The sequence below is a fragment of the Diorhabda carinulata genome, chromosome 4 (genome assembly GCF_026250575.1).
Source record: "Diorhabda carinulata isolate Delta chromosome 4, icDioCari1.1, whole genome shotgun sequence".
In the NCBI taxonomy this organism is placed as follows: domain Eukaryota; kingdom Metazoa; phylum Arthropoda; class Insecta; order Coleoptera; family Chrysomelidae; genus Diorhabda; species Diorhabda carinulata.
In genome coordinates this window covers 10,368,887-10,384,453 of record NC_079463.1, presented here as the reverse complement: position 1 = coordinate 10,384,453, position 15,567 = coordinate 10,368,887, and the positions used below count along the sequence as shown (strand labels likewise).

Here is a 15,567-nt window from a genome sequence, read left to right as displayed (position 1 = left end):
GACGTACCCCACTTAAAATTACAGGAGGCCGATTACCTTTGACTTGAAACTTTTGAAGAATATATATATATATATATATATATATATATATATATATATATCTTCAGCAGTTGTTTTTTAATAAAGCCAATATCGGGTTGTCCCGCTAGACCTTACAACCAGCTGCATGATCGATCGTCCCTTCTATTACTCGTAACTAGCTAGAGCACGACTGGGGGCAGTTTTAAGGCTTTTGGAGCCAACTAGTTGTTCTTGGCCTCTTAACAGGCTTTACATGGACTTCTGGGTTGGAAATCGAAGCAGCCTTAGGATCCGGGACAGTCAAGCCCTGAGCCATATGGGCAGCTTTGGCCTTCCTTTCCCACTTTTTTTTCTTTGCACTACTGATGTTTCCTAGTCAAAAGTACCGGTCAGAGCTTCGACATCGGTAGACCTAACCAATTTTGTGAGAAAAATCGATTCTGTGGTCCTTGTTTGCTCAGATTCCTAGATAGCAACAGGAGGATTTGTAATAGTCCCTGCTTGCAAGGTCCTTGGAATTTTGCCATGTTTCCCGCTAGCATTGTTTCAGACATCTGATAAGGGCTCAGGTACAATTCCGCCTTGGATTGAATTCATACAAATGAATCGCCATTTGCTCAGAGTCATCGGGGCAAAAAGGAGGATTTGTCAAGACTTCTGATCCTGCAGGAACCTTGTAACTTCGCGACACCAGATTAGGGCTCAGGTACCATTTATCCCATGGCATGATCCCTACCGCATTGGATTAAGCCTTTAGAAATGAGTCCACTCCCAATGTCCACATAAACTCGCCCGAGGAGGAGACAGCGGCTGGCCCCTCCATCAACACCAAGGTCCAACGGCTTCTGGAGGGGGAGGTGAAACAGGTGTAGATAAAAAAACGTACAGGTACGAGTAAAAATTATATTTTTATATTTAATATTACTATTTTCTAATATTTAAATATACGATCAAGTTTCTTTTACGCCATTTAAAATTTTAAACTAAATCCAGGTCCGCCTCTGCCGCTATCGATTCCCATTCCTAACCTAAAGCCGTAACCGTCATCGACGTCTCTCCCCAATTTCTTATATTCCCCGCCGCCGGAAGGGGGTTTAGGACTCGCTGCCAAAGCCCTTTTGTGTCCTAATTCACTTTTCGCAGGCCAAGTGGGAAACATGGAGGGATCTATGGGTAAAGGGGGTTCGTTGAAATAGGCGTGTTTTAAACCTTCTTCTGCGGTTATTCTTTGATTAGGATCGTAAGTTAGGAATTTTACTAACAATCCGAGACCAACTTCGCTTAGAGTGTTGAATTTTGCTCGAAGATTCGATACGGGATATTCGTTGAATTTCATTTTTTTTACAGCTGGTAATTGATTAAAGCCCGGCCATATTTTTTCGTTTGGTGTACCCAAATCCTAGGAATTAACGGGTAAACATATATTTTAGTCAAATATATAGTAGTCAGTTTATTTAAAAGTATCAAATACTAGAATTTGAACAGGTTAGGGACTTTATGTACTGGATTATAAAAACTACATATAAAATGATAATATAAAATGACTAATAGGAGCTTTTGATCAAGTAAAATGTAAAATTGGTTAAATTCGTAAAGAAAACAAAAAATTTTCAATTTTAAAACATCAGAAAATTGAGTTTTGGATGTATAAGCACATTTTTATTCTATTATAAAAAGAAAATGATTTCAATAGAAGCTTTTGACCAAATTGACTCCTTTATTTACTGGACTATAAGAAAATCCTAAAAAATGGAACATATTTTTGATGAAAATCATCGCCTACATCAAATAAAAACTTCCTCATTACAAAGTACCATTCAATATCAACAGATTTGCAAAAAATTTTCAACTAAATTGTATCCATTCTGTAAAGAAATTAACATAAACATAAAAGTACTTACCTTAAATATCCTGTTCAACTGATCAACTTCCGATTTCCCAGGAAACACTGCATTCATCAAAAGCAATTCTGCGAAAATACATCCAACGGACCAAAGATCAATAGGCGTCGAATATTCTTTGGTACAAAGCAATAGTTCTGGAGCTCTGTACCACATTGTAACCACAATAGGAGTATAAGGCTTCAAAGGAGATCCATATTCCCTAGCCAAACCGAAATCTCCAACTTTCAAAATCCCCTTGTGTGACAACAACAAATTAGAAGTTTTCAAATCTCTGTGTAGGATCCAATTATCGTGCAAATGACCTACAGCCAACAACAACTGTTTCAATAAACATTTTATCTCCCCCGGCATGAAATGTTGCTTCTTATGCCGCATAGTTTCCATTAGGGATTTCAAATCGTGTTCCACATAATCCATAACTATGAAAATTTTATCCATATTACTACCAACTACTATTTCTCTAACAGTAACGATATTAGCGTGTTGACCTTTAAGTAGAGTATTAATTTCCCTTAGTGACGTTATAGGAAAACCTTCTTTTTCCTTTTCCATTTTAAGACGTTTTAAAGCAACTATATCTTCTGTTCTTTTATCTCTAGCTCTATAAACCACACCATAAGTACCTTCTTCGATTCTATTTAAACATTGGAATTCTTCAACTGATCTACAACCCTGGAAAACAAAAAATATTAATTAGATTCTTGTTTTAGTAGGGATACATACTTGTACAGCTGGATAATAAGGTGGTAAACTTTCGTCTACTTTAGATTTAGGTTTATCAGAAGGTTTTTCATCTTTTTCTTTCATATCCATTTCCATATCTTCGTCATTATCATCGCTTTTAGGACTTTGCGATCTAGATCTATCGCTATAACTTCTACTAGGACTATTACTACGACTTCTACTTCCACTTCTACTCCTAGTTGCAGATCTCCGATCAGAATAAGGACTATCGTCACCTAATAATAATAAATTGATCATTTTATTAAAAAAGTACTATAAATAAGTACCTTTTGATTGGGAACTAGCCCTAGAAGGTTCACTATGAACCGAAGGGCTTTGTTCATAATTGTTACTATGTTCGCTTTCATGGGAATTCTGCTGATAACTTTCTTCTTGTTCTACATCTGAACTATCTGAAACAACAACAGGAGCATCCTCTATCTTAACACGTTTCCCATAAGCATCTTCTTCGTGTTTTCTTTTTGATGCTTTCTCCAAATGCCTTCGTTCTCTTTCCATTTTAGATTGTTCCTTTAATCTCGCCATTTCTCGTTCTAAAAACATTACATGATAAAATTTTGGGATTATTTCAGTGTATTTTTGAATATTTACCAGCTTCTAAAAACTTTTGTTTTCTCTGCTCTTGTTCGGCTCTTTCTTCTTCAGTCATTCTTTCTTCCTTTTTTTGTTTCTTTTCTTCTGTAGTTATATTAATGATTTCTTTAACTAATAACCCCGCTTCACCTTGTAAAGGATCAATATTACGACTTTTATGCTTTTTATCTCTATGAGAACTTTTTTGTCTAGCGTGTACTAAAATTAATACAAAAATAGAAAAATTTCATAAAAACATTTGAGTGAATACCTCCTAAACATGAATAAGGAGATTAATCAACCTGACAGAGTTTTTTATAGTGACCAATTATTAGTATTTATAAAAATATATTTTTTCCATTAATCACAATTCAAATTCAATAAATAAATAAAAATGGGAAAATTTAAGAAAAAAGATATTTATAATATTGTTTAATCACTCTGCATTACTATAATAAGTATCTTTTGTCATCCTGGATAAAACAGCACCAAAAACTTTCATTAATCACAATTTAAATTCAATAAATAAATAAAATTGGAAAAATTTAGGGAAAAAAATAAGTGAAAAAAAATTGAGGAAAAACTCACCTTCATTGTCTACTTTGTTGGATCTTTTACTCAACAATCTCTCTCTTAAATCGTTCAAAGTTTTATCTCCTCTTCCTTTTTTTGCTTCATCATAATTCATTTTTTCTGTTTCCCTGAATCTTGTTTCTTTATTTGATTTTTTGTCATCGTGTTTCTTTGAATCCGAATGTCTACTTCTTGATTTATCCTCTTTTCTATCTCTGTATTGCGTTTCGTAATTATTCTGTTCGAAATGTTGTTTTTCTCGATAATAACGATCTTTATCTCTTTGATATTGATCTCGATCTTTTATGGATCTACTAGATTTTTCACTTAAACAAAAAATACTTCCAACTAACACTATTTGAGAAAAAAATGGATAAAAATGGTTATAGTTATTAGTAAAACAAACTTACCGATGTTTTTCGCGATGGGAATGCCTATCGTCTCTATGACGATCACTTCTTTTCCTTCTTTCGTGTTCTCTTTTTTTAATCCTTGATTGTGGTGCTATTTTTGCTTGAGGTGGTTTAATATCTAGAGAATCTACTACTTCGCTTTCTTCCTCTTCAGATAAACTGAAAACGTAATATATATAAATATACATTAATTGATATGAAGATTTTAGAAAATACTAACCTAAAATCCACAGTTTCTTGTTCTTGTGCTTGCTTCAGATCAATTGGACTCTGTCTCAACTCACCATCTTCGCTCTGCTCATCTACAGATTCATTTTCAGACATAATTTAGTTAGATTTATTAAATGATTTTAAAAAATCCAAACAAAAATATAATTATTTGAATTTACTAAACAATGACAAGTGACAACTACAACATGAAGTTTTCGCTGTGTTCTTTATGAATAATCACAAAAAAGTTTCAAAATTTTATACTATATTTGTATAATTAGAAAAAATAGGATAACTTTAACATAGTTCGATAGGCATATTAATCTGCAATATACATTTATTAGAATTAAAATTTTTGCTGTTTTATCTATTTGTAATATTAATTTGAAAACAAGCATAACTATAGACTAATGAGTCATAAAAAAGAAGAAGTCTGGAAAAGTGATTTTTGCCATATTATTTCTATTGAAACGGTGATAATAACACAATATAGTATTACGAAAATGTAGATAGTACATTATATTAATAATATCACTATTTATAATAGAAAAATGTACAAGACGTTAAAATAAAAATGGACCATTTTTACTAATCATAAAGTCAATAATGACAACCGAGTGAGAAAACAATTCCGATGTTACCCGATCTCTAATACAGTGGTAGCTCTCGAAAGAATTTAATTGGGTCGACCAATTTTATAAAAAGTTTTCCGTCATTCTTGTAAGATTAACCCGAATGAATATATGTTGTTTTTCTAAACGTTTCAAAGGATCCACAGAAATACGAAAGTTTTCATAACTCTAATGCTAATGCCTAAAACTGTGTGTTCTTACATTTAATTGGTTAATTTCTTGTAAGTTTAAAGTTTGTTCCAAATATGTATGTGAAAAAAAATTTGTTTCGTACACCACTGGATTGAAAGATCGGGCGGCATCGGAGATTTAGACATACAAGAAGAGAAGCTAATTCACACTGGTATGTATAAATGAAGAATGCAAAAATGCTAAGTTATAAATGTTTTGAAGCATTTAATAACCTAAGTGAATATGAAACCTTTGTGATAATGTTTTATGTGTAAATAAAAATTGGGTTTAAAAGTAATTACAAATAGATATAGAAATGTGATTTTACTAATACGATTAATATAATTTTCTTAAAAATACAAAAATTCTATCTCTACAAATGAGAACGAAGAATTTTCTGCTTACAATATGCGTGATGATATCTATAAGCTTAATTTTTATTATATTTGGCCAAGAAAAACCAGAAAGTATTCAAAATATCGTCTCTACAACAAATGAACAAATAAAAAATTTCAAGGTATTTAATTTTTTTATCGCAATAAAACATGAATAAGAAATAATATTGTAGGATAATCTAAGAGATGCCGAAACGAAAACTCTTAACGCCGATGAGAAGTACTTAAATCTTTTGGGCTTCTCTGATAAACCTCGTTTATTCCCGAAAGATATATGGCGAAATACGTCATTACCAGTTGTTGTTACTTATGTGCAAGAGGCTGAAGAGAGCCAAGCCATTGGAATTATTATCAATATCGGTAAAATGCTCCCCAATAACACAATTTTAATTTATAATTTAGGCTTAGATGACCAGGGGTATAAATTGGTAAGTATTACTACTCACTTTTTATTATAGGGATTAAAAAAAACTTAACTCTTAAAAAAAAACAATTGTTTTAATATATATGAAAATATACACTGGATCGATATCTACATATAGTAAATTTAACAAATAAAATTTTTGGTATAGAGGGTATTTTATAAAGTCAATACATCAAATTTGTTTTTTTAACCTCTTAAGAGGATTTTTACGTGGAATACTAGCAAAATCTGATAAATTGAATGAAATTTTAGCTCACAAATTTTTGTAACAATTCGAGATGTCAAGTTATTAATTTTGATTTGGCACAATTTCCGCAACATGTTAGTATGAACATTCTACATGCGTTTCGTCCTCTAGTAATTCAGGTAAGTATCTATTCCAATGTTGGAATATTTCCAATTAATTCGAAGAAATTTTATTTTATATTTATATTATTGACATTTGTTCTACCAACTTGCTTCCTTTAATTTATTTTTTATAAATTCTTCTCTTCTTCTACCGATTTTCAAGGCTATGTCCTGTTCAATAAAAAAAACAGTCCCAATCTACAATTCTGCCAACTATTCTTCTTCCTCTTTTTGAAGATTATCTCTCATTTTGTTAAAGAAGCAAACATAGTTTTTGCCATTCTTCTTTGGTTTGGTTTAAAACTATGTCATATTTTTTTAAAAAAGCAATTTAAGTGATTTTATAACAATTCTTTTTCTGATTGCTTTAATACTATTGGACTTGTTTCTTTGAAATAAACAACCAATCAACTTCTTCTGTTTATTATAAGATATTGCTTCATTTTGTTAGAGAATCAGCTCAAATTTAGAATTTGTTGTTGTTTTCTTATTTTTCTTTGTCTTTTTTTGAAAATATGTCTTGCTATTCGAGTCTTGGCTTAGCACTATTGGACTTGTTTTATCAAAGAAAAAGTATAAGCTTTGTTTTTTTATTTCTCCATTTTTATCTCAATGATGCGTTCTTGATGTCCTTTCTTCTTCTTGCACCTCTTGTTTGAAACTATGAATTTATTTTTCAAAGGAACAGTTCAAATTGGATTTCTAGTGACCATTCTTCTCCTTTTTTCTCAATAAAGTGATTCTGATGTCCATTTTTCTTCTTCTTCCTATCATTTGAAAAGTATGTCTTGTTTTTCAAAATAACTAGGTTCAACTCTTCTCAATTTTTCTTTGGTTTTTCCTTTATAAGATATCATGTAATCTCACCGTACCAAATGCTTGCGTTATATAATTAAATCGTATAAAATATGGTTTATTGTGTTCCACTTAATAAAAATAGTGTTGAACATATTTGTAATGTTATTTTTTTGTTATTGTCTGTCAACCAGGACGCTCTTCAACGTACCGGAGCAATTTTCTTCCTAGAATCAAACTACCGCTTAACCCAAAACGTGATTACGACATTATATGAAGAAAGAGCTTCACTAACAGGTATTTTAGCTTGGCCATTCAACATAAGAAATCCCGTATCGAGTTTAACCCACAAAAAGATGTTCGAATATTTCCACACCGACGCTGACAACTTTTTATTTCTCCAAATGGTAAAAGCCGAAGTTCTCCTCGTCGTTAACACTTTAACCATACATAAAAACGTGATGTTACCTTGGGTCCAATGCGCTTTAACTCAAGATTGCGTTATACCGATCGGAGCGCAATCTGCCGGATGTAAATTCGACAAGAGACCTCAGTATAGGTATTCAGGTTGTCATACTTATGACACTTCGGCGTTAAATATCGTTTTAGGACAGTTGTTCAAACAGAACAGTTCGCAGTATACTTATAGTGGACCAGTAAATGTGTTCGATACTGTTTCGTTGAGTTTAGCGAACGTTTTACTTAAACAACTCGAGTTGAACTCCACCACCGATTTAATACGCGATTGAAATCATCAGAAAATGACGTCGGATATACTAAATTATTACATTCGTGATACCAAAATACAAATTCATTCAAATTTTCGACTTACCCCGGTGTAATTTTTTATTAACGAGATATACAAGATGCGTACAGTGTTGCCACAAGTTGTAAATTGTATATTTTTCGAGTAAAGTGATGATTGCGAGTCACTTTTTCCATTTTTGAAAAACAGTTTGCTCAAAAAAAGTTACTTCGGTAAAATTTTGTTTTTTTATGCGAAAAATGTTTTAAATTAAAAGTTGACAAGTAACATTTAAATCGGAAGTCAAAATATTCACGTTTTTTGTTCAAATCCCTCGTATAATTCCAATATTACGGGGACCCAATAATAACCGGAATAACATCACATTGGGCGGTGTATTTGTAGTATATGGAATTTTTTTCGATAATAAATATTTTTTTTTCAAACAATTCGAGGTTATTTTTGGGTTTACCCTTGTATACAACTTCAAATTTATTTTCAGTGCCATATTACATATCTAACTTTTTATATTGATTATGTAAATATTTATTCATTAATTAGGTTGTTCTATATGCAAAAGGTGGTACGTGGCATTTAAAAAAAGTTTCAAACTACTCTTGTCGTTCATCAGATACCTAACCTCCAAACGGGTGTTCCGAAGCATTTTTAGCATGAATTGGAATCGATTTCTGAATCCACAAATGCTTTCAGTGACTCCAAAGAAATCGAATACCGTTTTAGGAGAATCGAGATCAATTATTAATTTATACTATTCCGAAAATAATGTTTCTATTTTCTTTTGATAATCGAAATTCATTAATTGGAATAATTAATTCATAAAAAAATCTGAAAGCAGTTTCTATTTTTTTTTTTTAATCAAAATCGATTTTTGACTCATTGGCCATTTCTAGTGATTCCGAAAGAACCGAAAAGCGTTTTACGAGAATCGATATAGATTATCAATTCATAAAAAAGAAAAATCGGAAAATAAAGTTTCTATTTAATATCATTACTTTTTTGGAAGGGATAGCAGTCCATGAACAATCTAATGTTTTAATATACATTTTGAAGCACGTAATTATGTTTCTATTGCGGTAACTGTCATCGATGTAAATATTTTGTAAGTGAAAAGTGGCACTTAAGACGTTTTGCATAAGACCTAATTTGCTTTTTTTGTCATTCTAGTCATAAAGTATTAACATATCAATAATATAAGATTTTTGGTGGTTGTTTTCGAAATTGGACATATACATATGTCGATTTTCGAAGAGAACATTCCATTGGAGTTTAAAAGTGCTTTGGAGGTGAATTAAATGTTCTATACAAACTTTTTTTTACAATAAATAGCTTTTAATCCAAAAAAAATTAGTACTTTAATTTTTTTTAAATCCTTCAGGGATCAAATTATAAGGAGGAAAATCAATTTTTGATACTTTATATTAGAAAAGACAATTTTTGTTCAATTTATGTCTAGAAAACTGAACTTTTGACTGAATTAAACTTATAAAATCCGATTTTTGGCACAATTAAACTTTATAAAGCCAATTTTTGACTAATTTGAACAAAAAAAACTTTTTATGCGCTTATTAATACTCAGTAAAGACTTTTTTGATGAAATGATACTGAGACATGCTAATTTTTGACACATTCAAACCTTAAAATCAAATTTTTGGCCAAATTAAATTTATAAAATCGAATTTTTGACATATTATCTCAGTAAAGACAATTTTTGATAAATCCAAATCTAGAAAACAAAACTTTTGACCACAAAAGTGGTCGGGTGAACCCAGTTTTGACCAATTTAAATTTTATTTATAAAAGTTATTTTTATTTATTCATATTATTCCGAGGAAAGCCATTTTTCGAGAAATTATTTAAAAACAGCCAATTTTTCACCAATTCAAACCCAGAATATTCGAATTTTGGATAAATTAAACTTATAAAATTCATATTACCTCAGTAAAAACAATTTTTGACGAATTCAAATCTAAAAAGCCAATTTTTGACGACTTTAAACTCGGGCGAACTCAATTGTGGCCAATTTAAAGGAAGAAAAGTAAATTTTTTAATAATTAGGATTTATTAAATACATTTTTAATTATTATATCGACTCGGAAGCCAATGCTCAACAAATTATTCAAAAACAGCCAATTTTGGAACGATTTAAACCTAGAAAAGCCAAAATTAAACTCGTACAAGCCCATTATTAACTAAATCAAATTCAAAAAAACCTTTTTTAGACCAAGTAAAAGGAAAGCCAATTATTGACAAATTTCAACTTTTCACAACAATAGAATAAAAATTCAATCATCCCTTCCCATTTTTTTTTAATATTAAAATAAAATTTAATTCAGCGTTTTATTTCGAATGTTTTTATATAACGAAAATGCAGCTGATTAATTTCTATTTTAGCTTGTTTAAAAAAAAATGGTTTTTAAGGGTATTAAATCAATAAAAATTCAATGTTTTTGTTCATTTTTTTGTAATATTCTCGTTTAAATGCTTATTTTTGTGTTTACATTAAATTTTTTGTTTTTATTGTATAATAACAAAAACTATGTTTGTTTTAAAACAAAATCTGATGAATATATGATAAAAATTGAATTTTTTAAAATAATACTTGGTATACTTAGGGGTAAACAACCACCTATTCGGATAGGCGGTGTTTAAATCAGTTATTTTTATCGAGGGTATAAGAAACATCGTTTAAAACCTCTGGATTCGTATACGGATGTCTGAACATATTCGGGGTGCTTTTTAGAAAGCTGTTCGTCGACTATTTTAAGGAGAGTTTCGACGTCGAAATCCTTATAGTGTTTTCTAAAAACATCACAGATGCTTTGAATGTACCAAGTGCCTTTTTCTTCATCCCTCACCGAATAAAAACCTAAAAATTGAAAAATATATTAAACCAGATTATATAAGAGAATGGAAAAACCATTTTTTCATAGAATTTAACAAAGAAGTGTCATTTTTTGACAAATTTAAACTCAAATCAAAATAAACTATAGAATAGCCAATTATTGGCCAAATTGGATTCAGAGAATTGAAATTTTGGAAACTTAGAAATGAGGAAAAGCCAATTTTTGGTTGATTTAACTTTTTTATCAAGTTGAACTGAAAATAGACCATTTTATGAGTAAACAAGTTTTTTAGTGTAATTATTAAATTGGACAGAGCAGTTTTTGGGAAAATTTAAATGAAAAATTTTCTGTTTTTGCAATTTAAACTCGGACTAAACCAAATATAAAAATGCCAATTATTGGCCAAAATAAATTCAGTCAAATTTGTACCAATTTAAACTTGCTAAACTAAATATACATTTAGAAAGCCAGTTTTGACCTACGCAAACTTAGAAAAAGTAACTATTGACCCAATTAAGCTTATACATGCCAATTTGGGCGAATTTAAATAAATTTTGGATAAAATTTAACTCACAAACTTGCTTTTTCACCAAATTAACCATAGAAAAGCCAACTTTTGACCTAATTAAACCCAGAAAACACATTTTTACGCTAAATTAAACTGAGAAAAGTAAATTTTTAGACCATTTTTAATCTGGAAAAGTCACTTTTAGATCACATTAAACTCAGAAGACATCCTTCTTCAGTATTTTAAATTTAAATTAAACTGATATAAGCCAATTTCATTAAAAAAACTCACTGTTTGACCAAATTAACCTCAGAAAAGCCTACATTTGTCCAAATTAATCTCGAAAAAATAACAAATTAATTTCCTAGACACCAATTTTCGATCAAATTAACCTCAGAAAAGCCATTTGTTTACCAAAGTGTACAGATAAAAACCAATTTAAATTAAAAACTCACAGTTTGAGTTTGAACAAATTAACCTCAGAAAAGTCAAAATTTGTCCAAATTAACTTCAGAAAAGCCAAAATTTGTCCAAATTAACCTCGGAAAACCAATTATTAACCAAAGTATACAGATAAAAGTCAATTTAATTGTCAAAAACGCAATATTTGACCAAATTAACCTCAGTGAAGCCATCTAGCTTTTGACAAAACTAAACAAATTCTGTACTTTTCGAAGCGATTAAATGGATATTGGTATCCAATTCACTGTTTCTATAAAAAAAATGATAAAAATATTTCCATCAAACTCTACATTTCTAAGATGTAACTTTAAATGAACTAACCTGGTAATGTAGAATATGCAATAAGTACATCAGCATGCGCTTTTACTACTGGTTTAATAGGAACCGCATCAACTTTTAATTCGGTTTTTTCCCCCCTGAAAAGTTTTTATTTCAATTACATGGTACGGTCAAATTGGTATTCATAAAAATTGTGTGGTGTCCTCTCTGCACATGTTCATAAAACTGATTATCAATATATTTTACCTGCAACATTGAAAAAAAAATAATTTCGGTTTTCCCTTCATTGCTGAACATTTTTCCCCTGAAAACTCCGCTACTATTTCATCAATTTCAACGCCGCCATCATCTATTCCACATACCAGGGTGTAACTACCCGGTATCTGTTGTTTATTGATAGTATTCGTACCATGACTCATTATCACTACAACGGAGATACTTACTTTTGACAAACTTTTATCGCTACTGAATTTTTTTATTTTGTGTTTCATTTCCTGAAATAACACAAAATTTTTTCTTTAAAATTCATTTGTCGCATTCTCTTTTATCAACTGTTAATCATACTTGCGTTTATTTTACTTTATAAATAGACCCTGTATAAAAGATATGACATATTTTAATAAAAAAACTAGTGTTTGAAATTTCCATTAAAATTTTCCAAAATGTCACGTGGTATATGTCATAAACCAATAATAAATCATCTGGTCGACACGGATATAAACTAACCTTTTTAAGGCTTGAAGGAAGAGACAGTATAAAATCGTTGATGTATAGAATAATATATTATAGATATTAGTATGTATTAGATAAGCCTATATGTTCAGGCTATTTTGTCTGTGTTTAGTTGTTGTGCAATATTGACAATTAATTTAAAAAAAAGTAGCAAGTAGAAAAGAGAAGGATGCATGGGAGTGTAAAGATGCAAAAGCTCAGTCTAATATTATTCCGGGTATATCAGTTAAGCATTTAGATATTATTAAAGAATGCATAACGGCCAAAGAACAAATTGGGGCACTTAAAAATGTGTTTGTAAGGACAAGTTCTTTAACTAAGATGGCATTATGGAGAAAATTATTAACTATGAAAAATGAGGAATTTGAATAAATGGAAGACCTATTTTTAAAATTGCACAACAACTGAACACAGACAAAATAGCCTGAACATATAGGGGCACTATATAATACATACTAATATCTATATTTAATATAATAAATAACCTGTGTCAATAATTTCATTATTTATGAAAACAGTTATGTACATTATGGCCCGGTATTCGAACCAGTTTATTCAGAAATGAACCACTGCAGCATCACACTATTTTCGTGTTTGGTGTAGTGGTAATAAATTCCCTTAAAATGTCAATTATTACTATCACTACACCAAGAATTACTGGTCGCTGATTCACAACCGGTTCGAAGGACCAGACTGTGTAATAAGTATTTATATAAAGTAATCATTCGGTGTTGATGCACACTACTACCAATTATTGACATTTTCTGTATGTTATGCCATGTTTACTACAGCAACAATTACAATTATAGAATTTGGTCCTCCTAGCCATATATAAACCAACGACTTACAAATGCTTAAAGGACCATAGAGTGTAATAATGAGTATTACAGTAGTAAATAATAGTTGTGAACATCAAATAAGAGAGTAATAAACAACCTTTATTATTAGGTCCCCAAAAAATTGATGGTAATGTGCGTTAAGGCCTTCTCATACTTAGTTATTACATTATACAAGTACTAACCACTATCTTGTCCTTCGAGCAGGTTGTTAATCAGCGTAATTGCGAGTGATGATGTGGTACAGTGTGTTTATTTTAATGTAAAATCTTCTGTTACGCAAATAGTTGTCCACTTTTAAGTCAATAACCAAATCCGTATTTTTGGGACTTCATGTTTTAGATACTCACTAAAGTTTTTAAATTCCTATGGATTAAAACATCAAAACCCATTTCCTTAAACAGATTAGAAATTTCCTTTTCATCTACTTTAGCTCCTTTACGTTCTTGACTATTAACAAAATTTATATTGTTGATTATAAGTACTTTTCCTTTATTTTTGCTATTCGTAGTATAAGTCGGAACAACGGAATTAACAGCATTATTGTGTGGGGTAGTTGGTTGCAGAGAGGAAAGTCTGGTACTGTTGTACTGTGTAAGTTGTCTTGCAAAAGGACTTTGGTAATTATTTACTATCTTGGATAAATTTAGGGGTTGTACTAATGGTACTGCGTCAGTTTCAAAAACTGATATAGCCCTAGGTTTGATATTTGATTTGACAAATCCTGTGGATAAATCGCTTAAATTGGGTGATGAATGTAGAGCAGATGTTCTTAAAAGACTTGAACTTGACGCTAAAATTTTTTTTATTTCAATATAGTTACCGAGAAAATGTTATAAACTTACATGTAGAATTTGTTTGGGTTACGCTATAATACGAAGAGTAATTTATAGTCCTAAAAGTTTAAATTTTAAATTCAAACAATATCAATGAAAAATTTGAAAAAATATACCACTTACCTACTATTTTGAATACTGATTGTATTATATTTCTGCGTACTTGTGACGCCTGAAGTAGTTCTAAAAATTGGGTAATTATCTTTCAATTTCTAATTTAATTCATTTTTTTTATACTTTAAAATCATAGTTGAACTGATATAAACGTATATAATTACGAACTCACTTTGTATCTTTTGTCGAATTAACTTTCTTTTCCTTCGATTTAAACATATTATTCAAAAACTTTTATATTATCCTTCAACCAAAACACAAAGAACGGAAAGAGAAATCTTGTTTTAGGATGACTAATATACTTTTGTACTTATATGGAACAAATATATTGTTATGAGGAAATTCAGATACGATATAGATAAGATAAAGGAGGTACCCTTTCAAATATCTTTTTTTATATGGGCATCCCCTCAAATCGTTAATGTTTATTGTATTCATAATTATATACAATAATCAACTATTGAACTAATTTAACTTTTCTTTGTTTAATAATTTAATTTACAAACGGCGCTTATAAAATATTCCCGCCATTTGAAAAGGAATAAAAGAGAAGAAGAATTGACTAAATAAGATGGAAAAAAAGATTTCTTTTCCCTACTCTTTTATAAATTAGCTTTATTAATGAAATTTGTTCCTGAAGAAGACGTACGAATAATTAAGTTGCAAATATCACATTACAAAACAAATAATTTTGTTGTCGACTAAATAAACACCAATCAAATTGAACTTTATATATGAAACATATAGCATAACCTAACATTAAGTGACAGCCGATGTACGTTCGCTCTGCTAAAAAATAGATCGAGAAAATGTATATATATATGTTTTATATTCTCCTTTACATAGATATTGTATTGGTTCTAGTGCGAATATTTATAAAATTAACCTAATTTTGATAAATAATAATATAAAATTATGTAGTTGTTCCACAATTTGCTAAAAGCAATAGTTAAAAGAACGCGCTCGTAGCAAATTTTAATAAAATGTC

At 30.2% G+C, this 15,567-nt stretch overlaps 3 protein-coding genes across 3 annotated transcripts; 1 reads left to right on the top strand and 2 right to left on the bottom strand.

Moving 5' to 3' along the window:
- Positions 1-910: 910 nt before the first annotated feature.
- On the bottom strand, positions 911-5,046 carry LOC130892300 (serine/threonine-protein kinase PITSLRE). The gene is made up of 8 exons (XM_057797657.1): positions 4,449-5,046; positions 4,226-4,387; positions 3,831-4,141; positions 3,261-3,461; positions 2,936-3,202; positions 2,649-2,884; positions 1,923-2,597; positions 911-1,420 (listed from the first exon to the last, which is right to left on the bottom strand). Exons 1-8 carry the CDS (start codon positions 4,550-4,552, stop codon positions 992-994), a joined length of 2,385 nt encoding a protein of 794 aa, XP_057653640.1. The 5' UTR covers positions 4,553-5,046; the 3' UTR covers positions 911-991.
- A 309-nt stretch (positions 5,047-5,355) lies between these two features.
- On the top strand, positions 5,356-10,834 carry LOC130893184 (uncharacterized). The gene is made up of 4 exons (XM_057799070.1): positions 5,356-5,758; positions 5,810-6,064; positions 6,313-6,426; positions 7,398-10,834. The coding sequence occupies exons 1-4, from the start codon at positions 5,621-5,623 to the stop codon at positions 7,950-7,952; spliced, it is 1,062 nt and encodes a 353-aa protein (XP_057655053.1). The 5' UTR covers positions 5,356-5,620; the 3' UTR covers positions 7,953-10,834.
- LOC130893183 (caspase-7-like) lies at positions 10,414-15,321 on the bottom strand. The gene is made up of 7 exons (XM_057799068.1): positions 14,752-15,321; positions 14,589-14,648; positions 14,475-14,524; positions 13,980-14,422; positions 12,308-12,555; positions 12,104-12,198; positions 10,414-10,835 (listed from the first exon to the last, which is right to left on the bottom strand). The coding sequence occupies exons 1-7, from the start codon at positions 14,796-14,798 to the stop codon at positions 10,630-10,632; spliced, it is 1,149 nt and encodes a 382-aa protein (XP_057655051.1). The 5' UTR covers positions 14,799-15,321; the 3' UTR covers positions 10,414-10,629.
- Between the last annotated feature and the right edge of the window lie 246 nt (positions 15,322-15,567).